Raw genomic sequence first — 15,000 nt, 5'->3', positions numbered from 1 at the left:
TGGCACCCGGGACACTGGCCCCTCCTCCCTGATGTGTGAATTTCATAAGCTGTATACAGCTTGGTACTGGGTGAACTCTACCATCACCTACCAAACAGACCTTGGGGTTGATACTGTGTTTATGGTGTTTATGTATGTACACACAAACGCATTGAAGCATGTTATTCAAACCTAAGTCGTTCTAGTAAATAATTACTTTGAAGTTAACCTGGTTTGTTTCCTTTTTGTGATGGCTAAACGTCCATCATATCGTGATTGAATGCATTATCTCCGTTCAACTAAAGCTGTTGCCTGATATAATTCTTGTGGATCTGGTATGTATATTTATTTGTTTGGTAGCGATTATGGTTTTCCATGATTATTTTTTTTATTGTGTGTGCTCTGACAAAAATATATGAATATTTGTGCGGGGTCTCATTTCTTGGTGCCAATTGATTTTTTTTTCTTTTTCAGCATCTGGTATGCACATGAGCTTTGGCATGTCAAATCAGCAAAGGCTGAGTGGACCTCAGGTATGTACCTGTTGTGCAACTTATTGGCACAAGTGTATTTGCTGCTTAAAGCTTCATTAGGAAAAACGTTTGGTCAGGCATTGAGTGTTGTGCTCTTGTGATTTTTTACCTCTGCACTTATGTTTTGGTTGTCAATTGTGCGATATCATTCCTCCCATCTCTTTCGTTGATGATGCACAGTTCTGCTGTGTGGTGATCCATGGAGGTTTTGTTGCATGGTTTTTGTCCTTAATATCAAAGTTATAAATTAAATGGCAGCATGTATGGAAAAATATTACTTATTAACAACCGCACTAATGTTTGCTTTGCCTGAGAGTAAATGGCAGGTGACAGCATTGTCAAGTGTGGACAAATAGTCAGTTTTCCTCCGTAATTGATTTATGTAGCAGGTGTGTCATTACCACAGGTATTCTGCGTATAGTAGAATTCTTCATTGTTTGTTCTCCAAAGTGAATGTTTTTATATTATTCTACACTCTCCATTTATGCTCTTTGGATTTCTCAGTAAGCAGGTTTCACTTTTAGGCTCCGAGGCAAACAGAACTTACTATTTCCACCGTGCTGAATTTAATAATGCTGGTGATATTTGGTGAGTTGGGATGAAATATTTTTGCTAAAAGTTGGGCAATAATGGTAGGGTTTTTCTTAAGGAAATTGAATTGAGATAAGTTGAACTGAAAGTTTTTGAAAATTTTCCAAATGATAATCAAGATAAGGTATCAACTATGGCGTCCTTGTTGCCATCCCTTAATGCAACTGAGATGTTTGTTCAACAGAGAATAATTCAGGGTCTTCTACATTGCCATGGAAGTGTATATCCCAAGCAGCTAGGATGTAAAACCAAGATGAGGAACATTTTTGGAGCAGCACTTATCTTTTCCACCAGGTGATACCTGGGATGCTCAAGGGATAAGATTTGGTCACCTCCATAGGGAGGCAATATCAGATTTCTATTCACATTCTCTATGCAGTTGCCTTTTATTTATTTGTTGATGAGGATGACTTTCTATGCTGGGTGTGTTGGTCTTAATTTTGTGCATTTTTTATGTCGTTCACATGAAAATTTCGACTCCTATTCTGTATTTGTACATTTTATTTAGAGTATTTGAAACTGTTGGCTTTTGGATAGAAGTCAATGTAAATAAAGTGGAAAAGTTTTGATCAATTCCCATTAATGCTGATTTTTCAATTATTGTGAGTTTTCCAAATGTTCATTCCCTTCTATAGAATTTTGGAAGAATTTAAAGCTTTTTGGATGAGTAATTTACTTACCATATTTCCTGGCCCATAAGGCAGACACAAGATGCACCCTGATTTTACAGGCCAGGGTTTATCAGAAATACTTTTCTGGCAGAAAAGGTGAAAAAATATTTTGGAAAGATTGTGGCTTACCACTGACTGAAAACAGTGTAATAATGACATTGGTAGTTATTCTTAGGTTGAAATGAAACCTTTAAAACCTCTGGTCCATTAGAAGATGCAGGCTGATTTTAAAGTGCATTTTGGGGGAAAGAAGTGCACCTGGTGGGGTATTTAGGGTAATACTTTTCCTTCAGTTGCATCATTCAGTGCTCATTGAAATACAATCTGGACATTTGAGTTGCCCCGTAAACCATGTGAGGATGTTTGGGGCGAGAATCATTTGAGAAGGCCTCGGTCTTTAGGCATGTTGAGCTTTTAAGTTCAGCAGTAATTCATTGTTAACCAGAAATGGACAGAAAATGAGTGCAGCAGAAGATATTGATTTTAGAGATAATTGATATGAATTATTGCAGTGTTAACCATAAGTTTTATATTGACTGGCTATTAATTAAACTTTAAACCTCTTTGCTTTGGGTCAATGGAATCCAGGTAAAACTGAGAACATGTCAGCAGATAAAACTTCTACAAACTTGAGACTTTGCAGGTGAATTCAGCTACATAGGATACTACCCCTGGGTAATGGGCATCTAACAGAAATGACAAAAACATAAGTGGTGTAGTATAGTTACCTTCACATCTATGAGGGAACGAATTTTGAAATTTAAGTACTGGCCATGCATTACTGAGAATGATGCAATTGACTGACTTCCCCTGCTCAAAAGGTATCCTCTTGTTGGCCTTGTGAATGCCCTCATGACTAGGCTGGTCACCAAGCCTTGGATCAGTCTCTCAAATATATACCCGAATGTTTCTGTAACTTAACTGTGGGTTACTGAAGGGGTCAGCTGATACACCATAACAAAGTAAAGGTTAATCTGACAGAAATTCGGGGAAAATGTATTTGTGCTGTTTATTATGTAATATGACAAGACTTCATGTTCTTTAAAAATAATAATTGTCATATTGAAGTTATTGTTTGGTGAAACCTCAAGTTTGTTTTAAATGGAAACAGTGAAAAATGTCTGAAGTAGACTATGTAATAGAACTCTGTAAAATTGAGGTCTAAAGATATATTTTCCTGCACATCTGGGTTAAATAAGACAAGTGGTGCTTGCATATAGCAAACAGTCATGCTCACCAAGCGGTGCCGTAATTGTGAGTGGCGTTTGGCATAATTGTGGGACAAGTCTGGGATTACTGGGCTTTGATTCATTTGGATCACTTTTCCGCTCATGGATCCCACCAGATTTTGCTTTCACACGTCCTGCATGTTACATGTTTCTTGGGACTAATTAATATCTTAAAGTTTGCTGGTGATGAAAATGATTAATAGCAATTGCATATTGGGATTAGCTTGTGGCACTATAGTACCTCAAATATGCCATAAAAAAATGGATCGATATGAAGTGTTCACAAAAGGAGAATCCTCGGCCCCTTGCCTGAATTGAATCTCTTTATAATTCTTTTGTATTTTAAGGAGCAAAAGAAAACTCATATTACCAAGAGAATGGAACCTATCTTTATATTAATCAAATGAGGGAAATTTCAGTTGTTTGACTGAAACCTGCGTGCAAGGATAAAGGGCATTTATCATAATGTAGGCAAAAAATGTGGATTGTTCATTAAATGACAGACGTTGGATTTTTGGGGATTTTAGCTAAAGTTACTGCTGTTAATTACTATCCCTAAGGAATGGGGTTGCATTTTTCAGAGATTTTTGATTGGGGTTCATAAACCATAGCCATGCCCAGGTAGTTTTGGCTGGCACCTTGTATTGTATATATAGGCACTTATATGAACTCATCTCTTCTCCTTGAGTTACCTTTAAATCAATGAATAAAAAAGATCAACAATTGAGAATGTTGAAGACAATACCAACATTGGAAAGAAATAGCCTCAATGTTTCTATAAGTGGATTTAATGTAAGTAAAAGTCGCTAGTGTTGAATATTTGTGTATACAACTTCTCATGTAGCAATTTGAGATGTGTATTAAATTCAGTTTAAATAGCAATACCATTTGTTCATTGAATATTTTCAAAACCTACAATGCGTGTTCTAAATCTACTGTTAGTTGTAAGACAATTGAGGGCACTAAGGAATTGGTGAAATGAATTTAATCGTATCCTTCACGGTGACATTTAGAACCCACAAGAGAAAACTAAGATTTTTTTAAATGTCAGACTACTTTCCTGGTTAAGTTAATAAAAATGTTATGTGAATAATGGTGTTCAGGATTCCATGGTGGCTACAAATAGAAAGGATTGTAATGATAGTCAAATTCTTAACAATCAACGTTAGAAAATAGTTTAATTTTTTCAATAATTTGGAGTTAATGATGGACTGAATAGGTGCATAATTTATTATCAGCTTTGAGGATTGTTAAAAGTTAACGCAAACTAGTTTTTATTTGTATATTAGGGTATACCCAGGAAAGACTATTAAGAAAAAAGGGTGTTCAAGAACTTATAAATTATAGGGTATGTAATTAATGTTGGCAGTTTATAATTTTATGTCCTTCATTTATGTCTCGAATAATTATTGCTCATCCCAAAATTTTCTCAAGTATTCTCAGCAATCAACATTTGGTCATGATGGTGATCCGTTTCTTACCTGGAAGGAATAATGCAAAATATTTCCACTCTTGGCGAATTCACACTTAGATCCACTTTCTATTCACCCCCTAAATCTGTCATCCAACAGTTAATTCAGTTCGGAGGCAAATGCTGGATGACTCATCTGTTAGGCACTGGGAAGAAACTTAGAAAAAGCAATATTTGAGCTCAAAAAAATGGTTTATTGTTTTAATGTGTACCCAAAAGAATAGCTCAAGATTTAAAAATATTCCTAAAACCATTGGTGATTTAGTAGCAGAGGAGTATTTATTTCATCGGCTTTGTTGAGTAAAATCTGTGACTTCATTTCTGAGTATGATCTTAAATACATTTTTTCTAGTAGTATTAATTTTTATGTCTTTAGTTATAATTTATTTCAAGTTTAATGTGGAAACATTTTAGTTTCAGCAAGGGTCATAAAAGATGTTGGAGGGTGTTATGTTTAAATGAGTTCACCTAGTTATTCTAAATAATAAATAGGTTAGGGTTGTCTTATGATCAGCTTTTCTGCCCATATGTGCTCAAGTGTATTGGTCGTCAATTTTTTGCTTCATGTCAGTGCCTCTTTTAATCCTCCTAATTTCCCTACTGCTATTTATTTCACTCATAAATACTGCTCAAATATATCAACTGCTCCACCTGCTTTAGTTTACTTCATTCTAATTTAATGGTCAACTTAGCTCTCAAAATTCTTGATAATGTCATGAATCTTTCTAATATTGTGGTCAATTTTCGTACTATACCTCTCATGTTGCTTTTGAAATGTAGTCAACACTAATTGCAATCACTTGGCTGAAGTTTGACTCATTATTGAGTGATCATCTGCAAACATGACCTAATCATCTCCTCATGATTTTATTCTCAGCTCAAGTCCTTTTCGTGCCACTCGAAACATTCCCTTGGCCTATAGTTTGACAAGTGCCCGCAGTAAAAGGCGATCCGATCTCACTCCCTTGCCAATCACTGCCTATTTCAATTCTGCAAATGTGAAAAAATATGGAAATATGGAACGAAAGGAAAATAGGCTAAATGGTGAAGATACGAGGCATACCAGTTCAGAAATACCAAGGGAATGTAATTCACAGGGTGTGGCGTTAAAAAATGCAGACAAATTTCTATTTGAATTTTCTGCCATATGGTACTTCCACTGTAGGTGGAGGTTGATGTTTTTGAAATCAATAGGCATCTAGTAAACAGTCATAACGGCAAAATGGCTGAGATGTTACATGTAAGTGTGGAGTAAAATCGAAGAGCCGCTATTATCAAAAGTGTTCCCACTGGGCATTATGTTACGAAATAGTTCGATTCTTCTGGTGGTACCCCAGATGACCTGTTTACAATATTGTGGCTAAGTATAATGCTTCGGAGAAGTCAGGGGAAGGTTTCGCCAACCTGGCGAGGAAACCTCATTGGAGGATACGTGTCCTTGTCCGAATTTGAGCACTGCACCCTGTTAATAGCATGTGTCAAGGAATGCTGGGTAGCAAGATAGCAGCAGTGCTATGGGAGATGAAATCAAACGAGGCAATATCCCAGCTCAAATACTATAGAGGTAGGAAAAATTGGATGATATGTATTCTTTCGATTTGAGGTCTGTATTATGTTGGAGGAATTTATTCAGAATCATTTGTTTGATCAATTGTGATAGAAACTGGAAATAGAATGGGTGGTGATAGCTAGTGAATTTTGAGATGATTGGTGGAGTAGATTAGACTGATTTGAATCGATGAAAAAATAAACCTAGTGCTTATGGTAACTACTTCTAAGCTTGAGCTTTCACTTAAGAAGGCATAACTGTTTTAGTTCGATTGGATTCAGATTCAAGTCAAAGCTGTGGATATGGTATGAGATTATAATTAAAGGAGAATCGGTGATTTTGCATGCTCTTGGAAAGGGAAGGACAAACTGATGTGAACTATTGAAATATATTTGGCTTTAGAAAACGGGTCATAATTCGTAAATTTCTTAGTTGGGTTTTGGGTATTCGTGGTACATTATTCTTTGTCATTACCAACTCTGAAGGCTGTGATTGACCCAAAAGTTTCCTTCTAGCAAACGAATTTCTTCAAAGAGGATGGAATTGCCAAGTTTGTTTTATTCTCTGAGCCATTGAATGCAATCCATATGTGAATTGCGGCTCTGTTGTGACTATTTAGTCATGGTTTTCTGATAATGTCAATATTATTCATTATGCCAAAGAGCCTGTATACTTAGTACCGAAGTAAAGAAAAATTGATTGAAATAATGGTCTGAAGTGTTTTTGAGCTGTGATGGCGCTGCTGTAAATGTCCATAGAGAGATTTTTTAACATTTGGGAAGAAGCCTAGGAAAAAGTGAATTCATTTTCTTCCGAAACAATCAGAAAATGTCCCAAGAAAGATGATTGATAAATTGTTCAAACCTGAAGTAAATATTTAAAAAGTGATAGTAAAGGATTCTTGTATATAATAAAATACATAGGTATTAACATATAGGTCTGGAAAAGAAAATGAGGAAGTTCTATGAAGAACAGAGCAAGGAACTTCAATACCGAATCCTAATTTTATATATTTTCAAATAATTTGTGTCCAGTGTAGCTGCAGCTTCCATTGAAAACTTAGTAATGCTGTGATTTTGACAAACCCTTCTGTGGCAGATTGATAAGATGTGTTTTCATAAATGAGGTGATCATGCCAATGAACTTGATGGTTGGTTCAGTAAGAGAGGGTGGAGCTCACTCCATTCTAGGTCCAGCAGTCTGTGAAATTCATTGGTTAGCATAGGTGATCCTTTCTCTCTACTGCCTGTGGTTTTTCAGGAAGTAATCGTGCTTGGAAATTAGCTCTGCAAGGGTGAAACTGTGAGTGCCCAGTTGCCACCTGAAATTAAATCTGAGCTATTGGTCAGTGGCACAGCGTGATGCCTACTGGGATTCTATGCTCCCGGGGTATCATGCTATTTAGACAGGCACCATGGTACTACAAATTTCTTTCATCGTACTTTTTTTGTTTTCAATCATCAATGTTTTTTTTTTAAACTCCCGAGAGATGGCAATGATAGTATCGGAAAAGTTGCTTTTAGTAAGCTGGCCTTACATTTTACTTTTAATATTTCTGACTAGATTGTTGTCAAATTGTCAACTACATCCATCACGTTTTCATTTTCATAGTCAATTGAAGCAACCCACTGGTGGTTTATATAGAAAATTGAAAAAAATTTCATGCGGCTTCTATTTAAAAGGCTGAACACGGAAAGAGATCAAGACCAAGGTGGGAGAAGTTCATGGCACATCTGATCTTGTGTTTGCAATTTTTTACAATCAGCTAAAGGAGTCAAAACGTAGCCTTACAAGCTTGGACATCCAGTAGTAGTTTTGAGGGGAGGCGACCGACAGCTAAGGTCATTTGCGCCATAGGGGAAGGACAGGAAAGGATGAAGGGTGGAGAGAAACCCGGCGTCGGCATTAGCCTACTCTTTTACGAAAGGCGCCAAGGGGTCCGCGGCTTAACGTCCCATCCGACGGACGGCGTACTCACTCAAAGTGCCCTCCACAAAGCACCTCAAGTAGGGATCGAGATACCTCTGAAAAATATTCAACACCGCCGGGATTTGAACCCGCGCCCTCAGGGTGGGAAGCCAGTACGTTAGCCCCCGCACCATCTCGATCCCCTTGGACATCCACAAATGATGAACATCGTTCAGGATATCCCAGTGGATGTGACTTCCTCTGAAATGGTTAACAAAATCCACAAAATGATTTTAAGTGATCAATAAATATTCTCATAATAGTTCAGGCCACAGTTAAAACACATTGTAAGACAGTTGTTTTCAATTTTGCATGAAAAATTGGGCTTGAAAAATGTCTGCAAGATGGGTGTTGTGTTTGCTCTTAGTGGAGAATAAACATAGTGTGTGTGTGGTCGATTCATAGGTTGGTTTGGCACTGTACCCTCCACATAACTGGGAACTAAGCATGAATACACCACACCAATCTGTGTACATTATGGCAGGCAGGAGATGCACAAACGTGATCGTGACTGACTTACTGTTAGTCATCCTTTTCAGTATTGCTGATTGGTCTAAGCAGTAGGTTCTAGATGCAGTAATAATCTTCCTTCTGAAGAAATGCCTCTTAATACAATTGGTTTACTTTAGTCAATGAAGTTGACATAATTAGTGTTTGGGCAATCGTAGAAGTCTGTGCAGGACTTGGGAATTAAACAGGAAAATACTTAAATTGCGGCTCCATCAGGGATTTTGTGAGGCTGCCATAGCTGTAGATAAAATTGTTCAATTGAATGTGAATTTCACTTGAGGTAATATTTGGTTGTCTGTTATTTCAAGTATAAGACTAAAGGCACAATGTATGCCATCAAGAAATATTCGTCACCATGTTCTTTCTATTACACCATGACCTCAGTAGAAATTCATAAGTAGTTCAGTCAGTATACACTGTGACTGGAAAAAATGGGCATTTGTCTGTTCTTCATGTAAAATGCAGTCCTCGTGGAAGTCCTTCAAAAAGATGGCATTGCTCAATGCTTTCAGCCATTGGAATTGAGGGGTAGGGGCTCTGTGGGGCAAGACAGTATATTCAGTTAATTTTTAAGTGTTACTATATCAAAAGAACCCTTGCATTTGTTTGACTTAATGTGTTCATTATTTAGATTTTTAGTAAGAATATGATGGTTCCAATATAATGCTAGAGTATGTCATATGCAAAAATGAAGCACCAGGAAAGTGGAAGAGAATGATTGCCTATATCCTGTATATATTTTGTATTGTCTTATACCTTTTTGTATATCTTTAGGTAAACCGAGCAAATAGTGGGAAAGGCTCACATGAGCAGCTGTGGGCTGTTAGATATGCCTCATCTAAATTACCCAAAAATTTGAATAAAGAATTGAACTGAGATCATCTCCTTTTATGGCCTGTTCACTTAAGACATTAAAAACTCTGCTGATTTAGTTCATTATGCTTTTCATTGTGATGTTTAAAGTCTTCTTGTATAGAACTGATTTTTGGGTTATCTATAAGAGGTGAAATGGTAAACTGTCTTTCATCAGGAAAATAAGAATGGTTAATACATAATTTAATGGGGGATAACTCAAAAGTGACTGTAAAATAATGGTCAATACTGTTGTTACTTTAAAATAATCATAAAGTATACTGATTATATGCAACGTGATAACTACATTACAAGTGTTCTAGTTAATGCCATCCCAGAGGTCTCGGATTTGATTCCTGCATAGGTCGTTTTTCCTCCACATTGGGCTTGGATATATGCAACTGTAATATTGTTATATCATTGTTTAAAGTCCGATGTAAAGGCCAAAGTGCTATTTTTGGACTAATTTAAAATAAATATTGTTTTTATCCTTCACAATTGATCCATGGGAAGAGTATCTGGGTGTCTATTGTGCAGAGGAATGATGCAGTTCAGTCAAAGAGGTCAAGAAGTTCGTTTAGCCCAAAAAATTATTTAGAATTGTCTTCCCTCGTGCAGTGTAAGGATTTCATCTCATCTCTCGCCAGACATTACAATTCCAGCCATATATCAGTGAGGCACACCACCTGATGTCATTGGTTTTCACTATTTATCATTCTCTACTCCTAGTGCCAAATGCTTCTTTGTTTATTTTCAAAATTATGTCTGGTAGAATGAAGAGAGAATTGCGGTTAGAATGCTTACATAAAATTGTTACGTTTGAATGAGCTGCACTCTTTAACACTTCCTAAAAGGGAAGCCTTTTGTCACAATCATGTTGACTTATTGAAATGTAAAAGTAGCGTAGTATTTCCACATACTCAATTGGAATGCGACCTTTGTTTTGTTTTTGAAGTCATCATCAGGTAGTTCGTACGGATGATGACATCCTTTGTCGAAACCTTGGTCATGTGTTAACTTAAGTGTGTGTAGAACTACCAAGTCACTTATTTCATTTCAATATGTAATGTAGATTCCATATGGTTATGTCGGGGACGAATTTCATGTTGACTTAGTTTGGATGTGAATGACCCCAGCTTATTTTGAGATTTACCTTGGTCATCTTTTAGCTATTTTTTCCTGTAAAGAGCACTTCAGTTAAAGGTTACATTTTCAAGTCAATAATTGAGTTGAAAAACATGAGTGTAGAGACAGTTTTCAAGATTAGTTAGAACATATCAAATTACTGATGACATGCTTGTTCCTTCCAAAGCCGTAATTGCCAATCTCTTTTGTTAGTTGTTAATGGGGCCTAACACAGAGAGTGGAATAAATACACGGACGCGAACAAAAAACTTGCTTCACTAAAAACGGTGTCCTCACTCAACGACAGCCCGCGGGCGACTGAGGTTGGTGTTGGTCTGTTGCTAAGAGCCCCTTCCACCTTACCCTGCCAGGCAGACCCCCCTCCACCGCTCCGTTCGCGCCAGAGAAAATCAGTCCTACCACTTTTAGGTGCAACCCTGTATATGCATGCCATTGTTTGAAACTCTGCTACCCTGTGGAGAGGAGTGAAACAATTTCACTCTCCTTGTCCAGAAAAAAATAAAATTGAATGGTGAAGAAAATTGCCTCTCGCTAGGTATAAATGTGGTCAAATATCATATTTGGTGATAGTGTATGGTGAATGGTGGATCATGGAGATACAGGGTGTGGTAAAATGACTTCCTTTTCTGAAAGCGGTTTGCATTTGAAAAATGAATGTCAAGTTGCTGCACCCCATAATTTAGTGGAATTGTGAAATTTTCCAAATGTTATGTTCTTAATTCAAAAACTTACGCAATGATTATTGAAAAATGTTATTACATATTGTATAAATATGTGTAGGTATCAAATCAATATTTGATATCCTGTCATTCCCTTGTTGATTAAGTAAAATTTTATAAAACTTATGATTCTCTTGAATAGTCCAAAATTGACTGAAAGATATGTTAATAATAATAATTACTATTTTCAAGTGATTGGGGAGTCGAGTGACACAGTTAGCCATGCATAGGTAATGCATGGTTAGGAATGTATTGTTTTTGCCTAAACGTTGCAGAAAGTTCCCTCGTTGGAAACACTCGACAGACATTAAAGGCATAATGGTACCCTCCAGCATGTTTCTTTCTTAGTTAAACTAAAATTTCCTTATGATTTGCAATCGAATAATTTTCTATCATTGTTTTTATATTAAAATTTAATTGAAATAAATGTTTCATATTTTTTTATTTTTTAAAAGATAGTGACTTCAAAACACGTGACCTAAACTATAGTTGCGCAGGTTCAAAGGTAATTCAGGATCATCATGGTGGTAGTTATGGCATTCTTTTAGTATTTATCAGTGTTAGTTATTATGGAAGCCGTCTGTCAGCTAAGATCATTTGTGCCACGAAAATTTTTTTGTAAGGTGCTTCATTCCAGTCATTAACTATGAATAGAAAGGTTGCATTGAAGTATGGATATTTTCCTCAGTCTGTTTGGTATCTTATAAAACTGACCTGAGTTATAATTAACATTACTCCTCATGTTTTACACACATTACTGCTTGTTTCTCCTTTGGCCTCCTCATAATGCAGATAGCCTTGCTGTGGAACAAGTAATCTTTCGAGATAAATAAAAAAGTAGAATACAAATCCCTTCTAATGTATATAAACCTGCAAATCTTTGGTTTGGGCCCATGAGATGAATGTGTTGTGCAGACAGTTCAGTTAATTTATAATGGAAACAAAGGCAGAGGATGGTTTCATGAAAGGAGCCTCTTTGTGTTTTGACTGCTCAGTCACATGCCTTGTCTTCTACTGTTATTAAATTTAGAGCAGAGCATGCTCTATGCAGGATAGCTAATGGAACTTCAGCATTTTCAGTTGTTCTTGTGCCAATGTGACAGGATTGGTTCCCCTGAGGAGGTATTCATTTCAATGACATGTATTTAGCATTAAAATTTGAAGTGTTAGATCTTCTTTACTTGTTCTATATGCAAACTTTGTTCTGATGCATTGGTTAGTAGTCACCCTTTTGCGGATAGTAATGTTTTTCTTTCTTTTAGTCTTATGGTTTTAGAGCCAACAATGCTGCACGTCTGGTCACTAGCCGAAGCCAGGTTATGACTCCAAATGGTGTGGGACATTTGGGTTTTCCACATGTGAGTTCTCATTATTTAATATAATTGACAAAGGGATTTTATAGCATTGTGAATTTTGTCTGATAATACAAGTGCTCAGTCATAAAGGTGAAATGGAAGCTAGTTGATTTCTGGTTGGGACTGAAGGCAAACGAGGCATTTCCCTCCCTGTGTCTGTCCCTCTTTCTCTCTTGTTTTGATCTATGCTAAGGAAATGTTTGCGAGTTATTAAAAAAATAGAATCTCTCTCCCGGAGCATGTGACAAACCAGCTGCTTGCATTATATGTAGTAGGTGGTGTGTGTGTACTAATGTATTTTATGCTGCTGTAAATTGTGTATTTTTCAAGTTACTGTTTTGAACTGGTTAATTTTTACCTGCATGCCTGTATTAATGTGTATTCATGTTTTGGAATGCCATAATTATATTCATTTGTACTAATGGGCAAAAGCAAGGGGCCATGTTGTTCTTAGTGTGTTTGTGTTTGCTGTGTTCTCTCTAAATATGGAAAAGATAGCCTACATTAAAATGTGTGCGGTGCAAACAAAGATAAGCATAATCACACATGCCGTACATATATATTATTTTATATGAAGGTAAAAAGATAGCCTACATTTATAGTTGTCTTCATAAGCCGTCCTTACCAACACTTTTCCTTAGTGGAGCCAGATTTGATTGTCACTCTTCCAAGACGTGCCACCCATAGCCATCTTTTCATGGGAGCATTGTTTTCATATCAAATTACCAAACTGAAGATGCCAAAATAGTTAATTTTCAGTTAAAATGTGCTGTTTGTTAAATACTTTTGATTTCTCCCGGTGCATATCAATTAGGAATTATTTTTTTGGGCAAAAACATTGGATTTGGGGTTGTTGATGAAATTAAAATTTTGCAATATGAGAATATATATTTCTGGAAACTTTGTGTAATCACATTTTGTGCCTGATAACATAACCTCTTGCACACGTTTATTTTTATACCTCACATTAATGGTGAAAGTGTTAATTATGTCTTGATTGGCATTAAGGAAAATATATTGATCCCAATATGTAATGGGTGTAATTTTTTTAATACTTGGATTGTTGGTTATGCATAAGAAACCCACTCTCCAAAATGTGTATCTTATCTGAGAGAAATCTAGGTATTAACCTCACATTATAAATCATGTGATGGGAAAACGAATAAAAATTTTTAAGTAACTGGATTAAGACATTACTGAACTTCATGATCCCGCATTCTGCTGCAAATTACTGCACCCATGATGCCAAGGTCACCAGTTATATCATATTTATCCAATTATTAGTTGTGAAGTATTTAAAACTGGTCCTATGAAATGATCTCGGGCACCATTTTGAGGAAATTCTTTTGAAAAATATAGATTGATACATAATCCTTAAATTGCATTAGAATTTATGAACTGTGGCTGTGTAAGAATGATTGCTTGGTGGCAAGTACTGTTTACATTATGTACAATTATGGTAATTGTCTTCGTTGCAATTTCTTTTTAAAATTGAGCATTATAAAAAAAATATGTTGTCCCCTGAAAGTTTGGAATAAATTGGTTGGGAAGTTATGATTGACAGCTGGAGTTGTCATGGGGAAATTGAAGATGAAAATGCTTCAACACAAAGGTAAATGTTATGATAGTAAATTTGTACCAGCAGTTGTTTGAAAAGTGGACGATTGGGTGAATGGACTTCAGGTGCTGTCATGGTTATACTGGTCAGCTTTTGCTTCAATTTACACCTTGATGGTTAGGTGTCAGTATGGAGTTAATGGATTAATGAAGAAGTTCGTGGAGAAATTTGGTATTGATGATGCCAGCCTATTGTTAATGGGATGTCTCTAATGGAAGACCATATGCAAGTTGTCACTCCTTGTTTGGCAGCAACAATTATTTAATATTGAAATGCTTAATTGTAGACAGAGCATTCTTTCATTTTCACATTGAACATCAATTCAATGCATTTTTAATTCTGAGACCCTATGCCCGCCCTTAGTGGCATTTCTATTCCTTGAAAGTCATCCCATCTATTTTCTTGGAATGACGTTCATGTAATGCAGAGTTCGGAGCTGTAGGTCTATATATTTTGTATGTAACTTATTGGACGTGAAACTGTGACCCAATGGTTTGTATTCATAGTATTGTCTGAATAGTTTCTCTCCATCCTTCTGTCTCTTCCTTGATATTGAAAACATTTAAAAACTTTCCCACCTAGGTCCAAATGGCTGCCAAACTGACCTGTAATAACTTCAACAATACCTGAAGTTATAGATAAAACAAATAATTTCTAACTTCATTACATTCCATTAGTGTTAACATTCATGCAAAAGCCATTTCTTCCAAGGCAATTTTAGCTAGTCTAAATCTAATGGCTGGCTCCATACCGTGTTTGTGTTAATCTATGTGAAATCTGAGCATCACATAAAAGAAAAGAAGGAATGA

General features: G+C 36.2%; 1 protein-coding gene across 1 annotated transcript in view; it reads left to right on the top strand.

The window, feature by feature from the left end:
- The window catches only part of LOC139699859 (eukaryotic translation initiation factor 4 gamma 1-like), a 109,694-nt gene that overhangs the window by 12,291 nt on the left and 82,403 nt on the right, over positions 1 to 15,000 (top strand). The window contains exons 5-6 of the mRNA XM_071598282.1: positions 454 to 512; positions 12,481 to 12,576. Coding sequence (XP_071454383.1) covers positions 454 to 512; positions 12,481 to 12,576 — 155 coding nt within the window. The remainder of the gene's footprint in view (positions 1 to 453; positions 513 to 12,480; positions 12,577 to 15,000) is intronic.

Source organism: Hetaerina americana, unplaced genomic scaffold (assembly GCF_022747635.1).
Source record: "Hetaerina americana unplaced genomic scaffold, ioHetAmer1.1.p SCAF_93, whole genome shotgun sequence".
In the NCBI taxonomy this organism is placed as follows: domain Eukaryota; kingdom Metazoa; phylum Arthropoda; class Insecta; order Odonata; family Calopterygidae; genus Hetaerina; species Hetaerina americana.
This window is presented reverse-complemented; position numbering and strand designations above follow the sequence as displayed.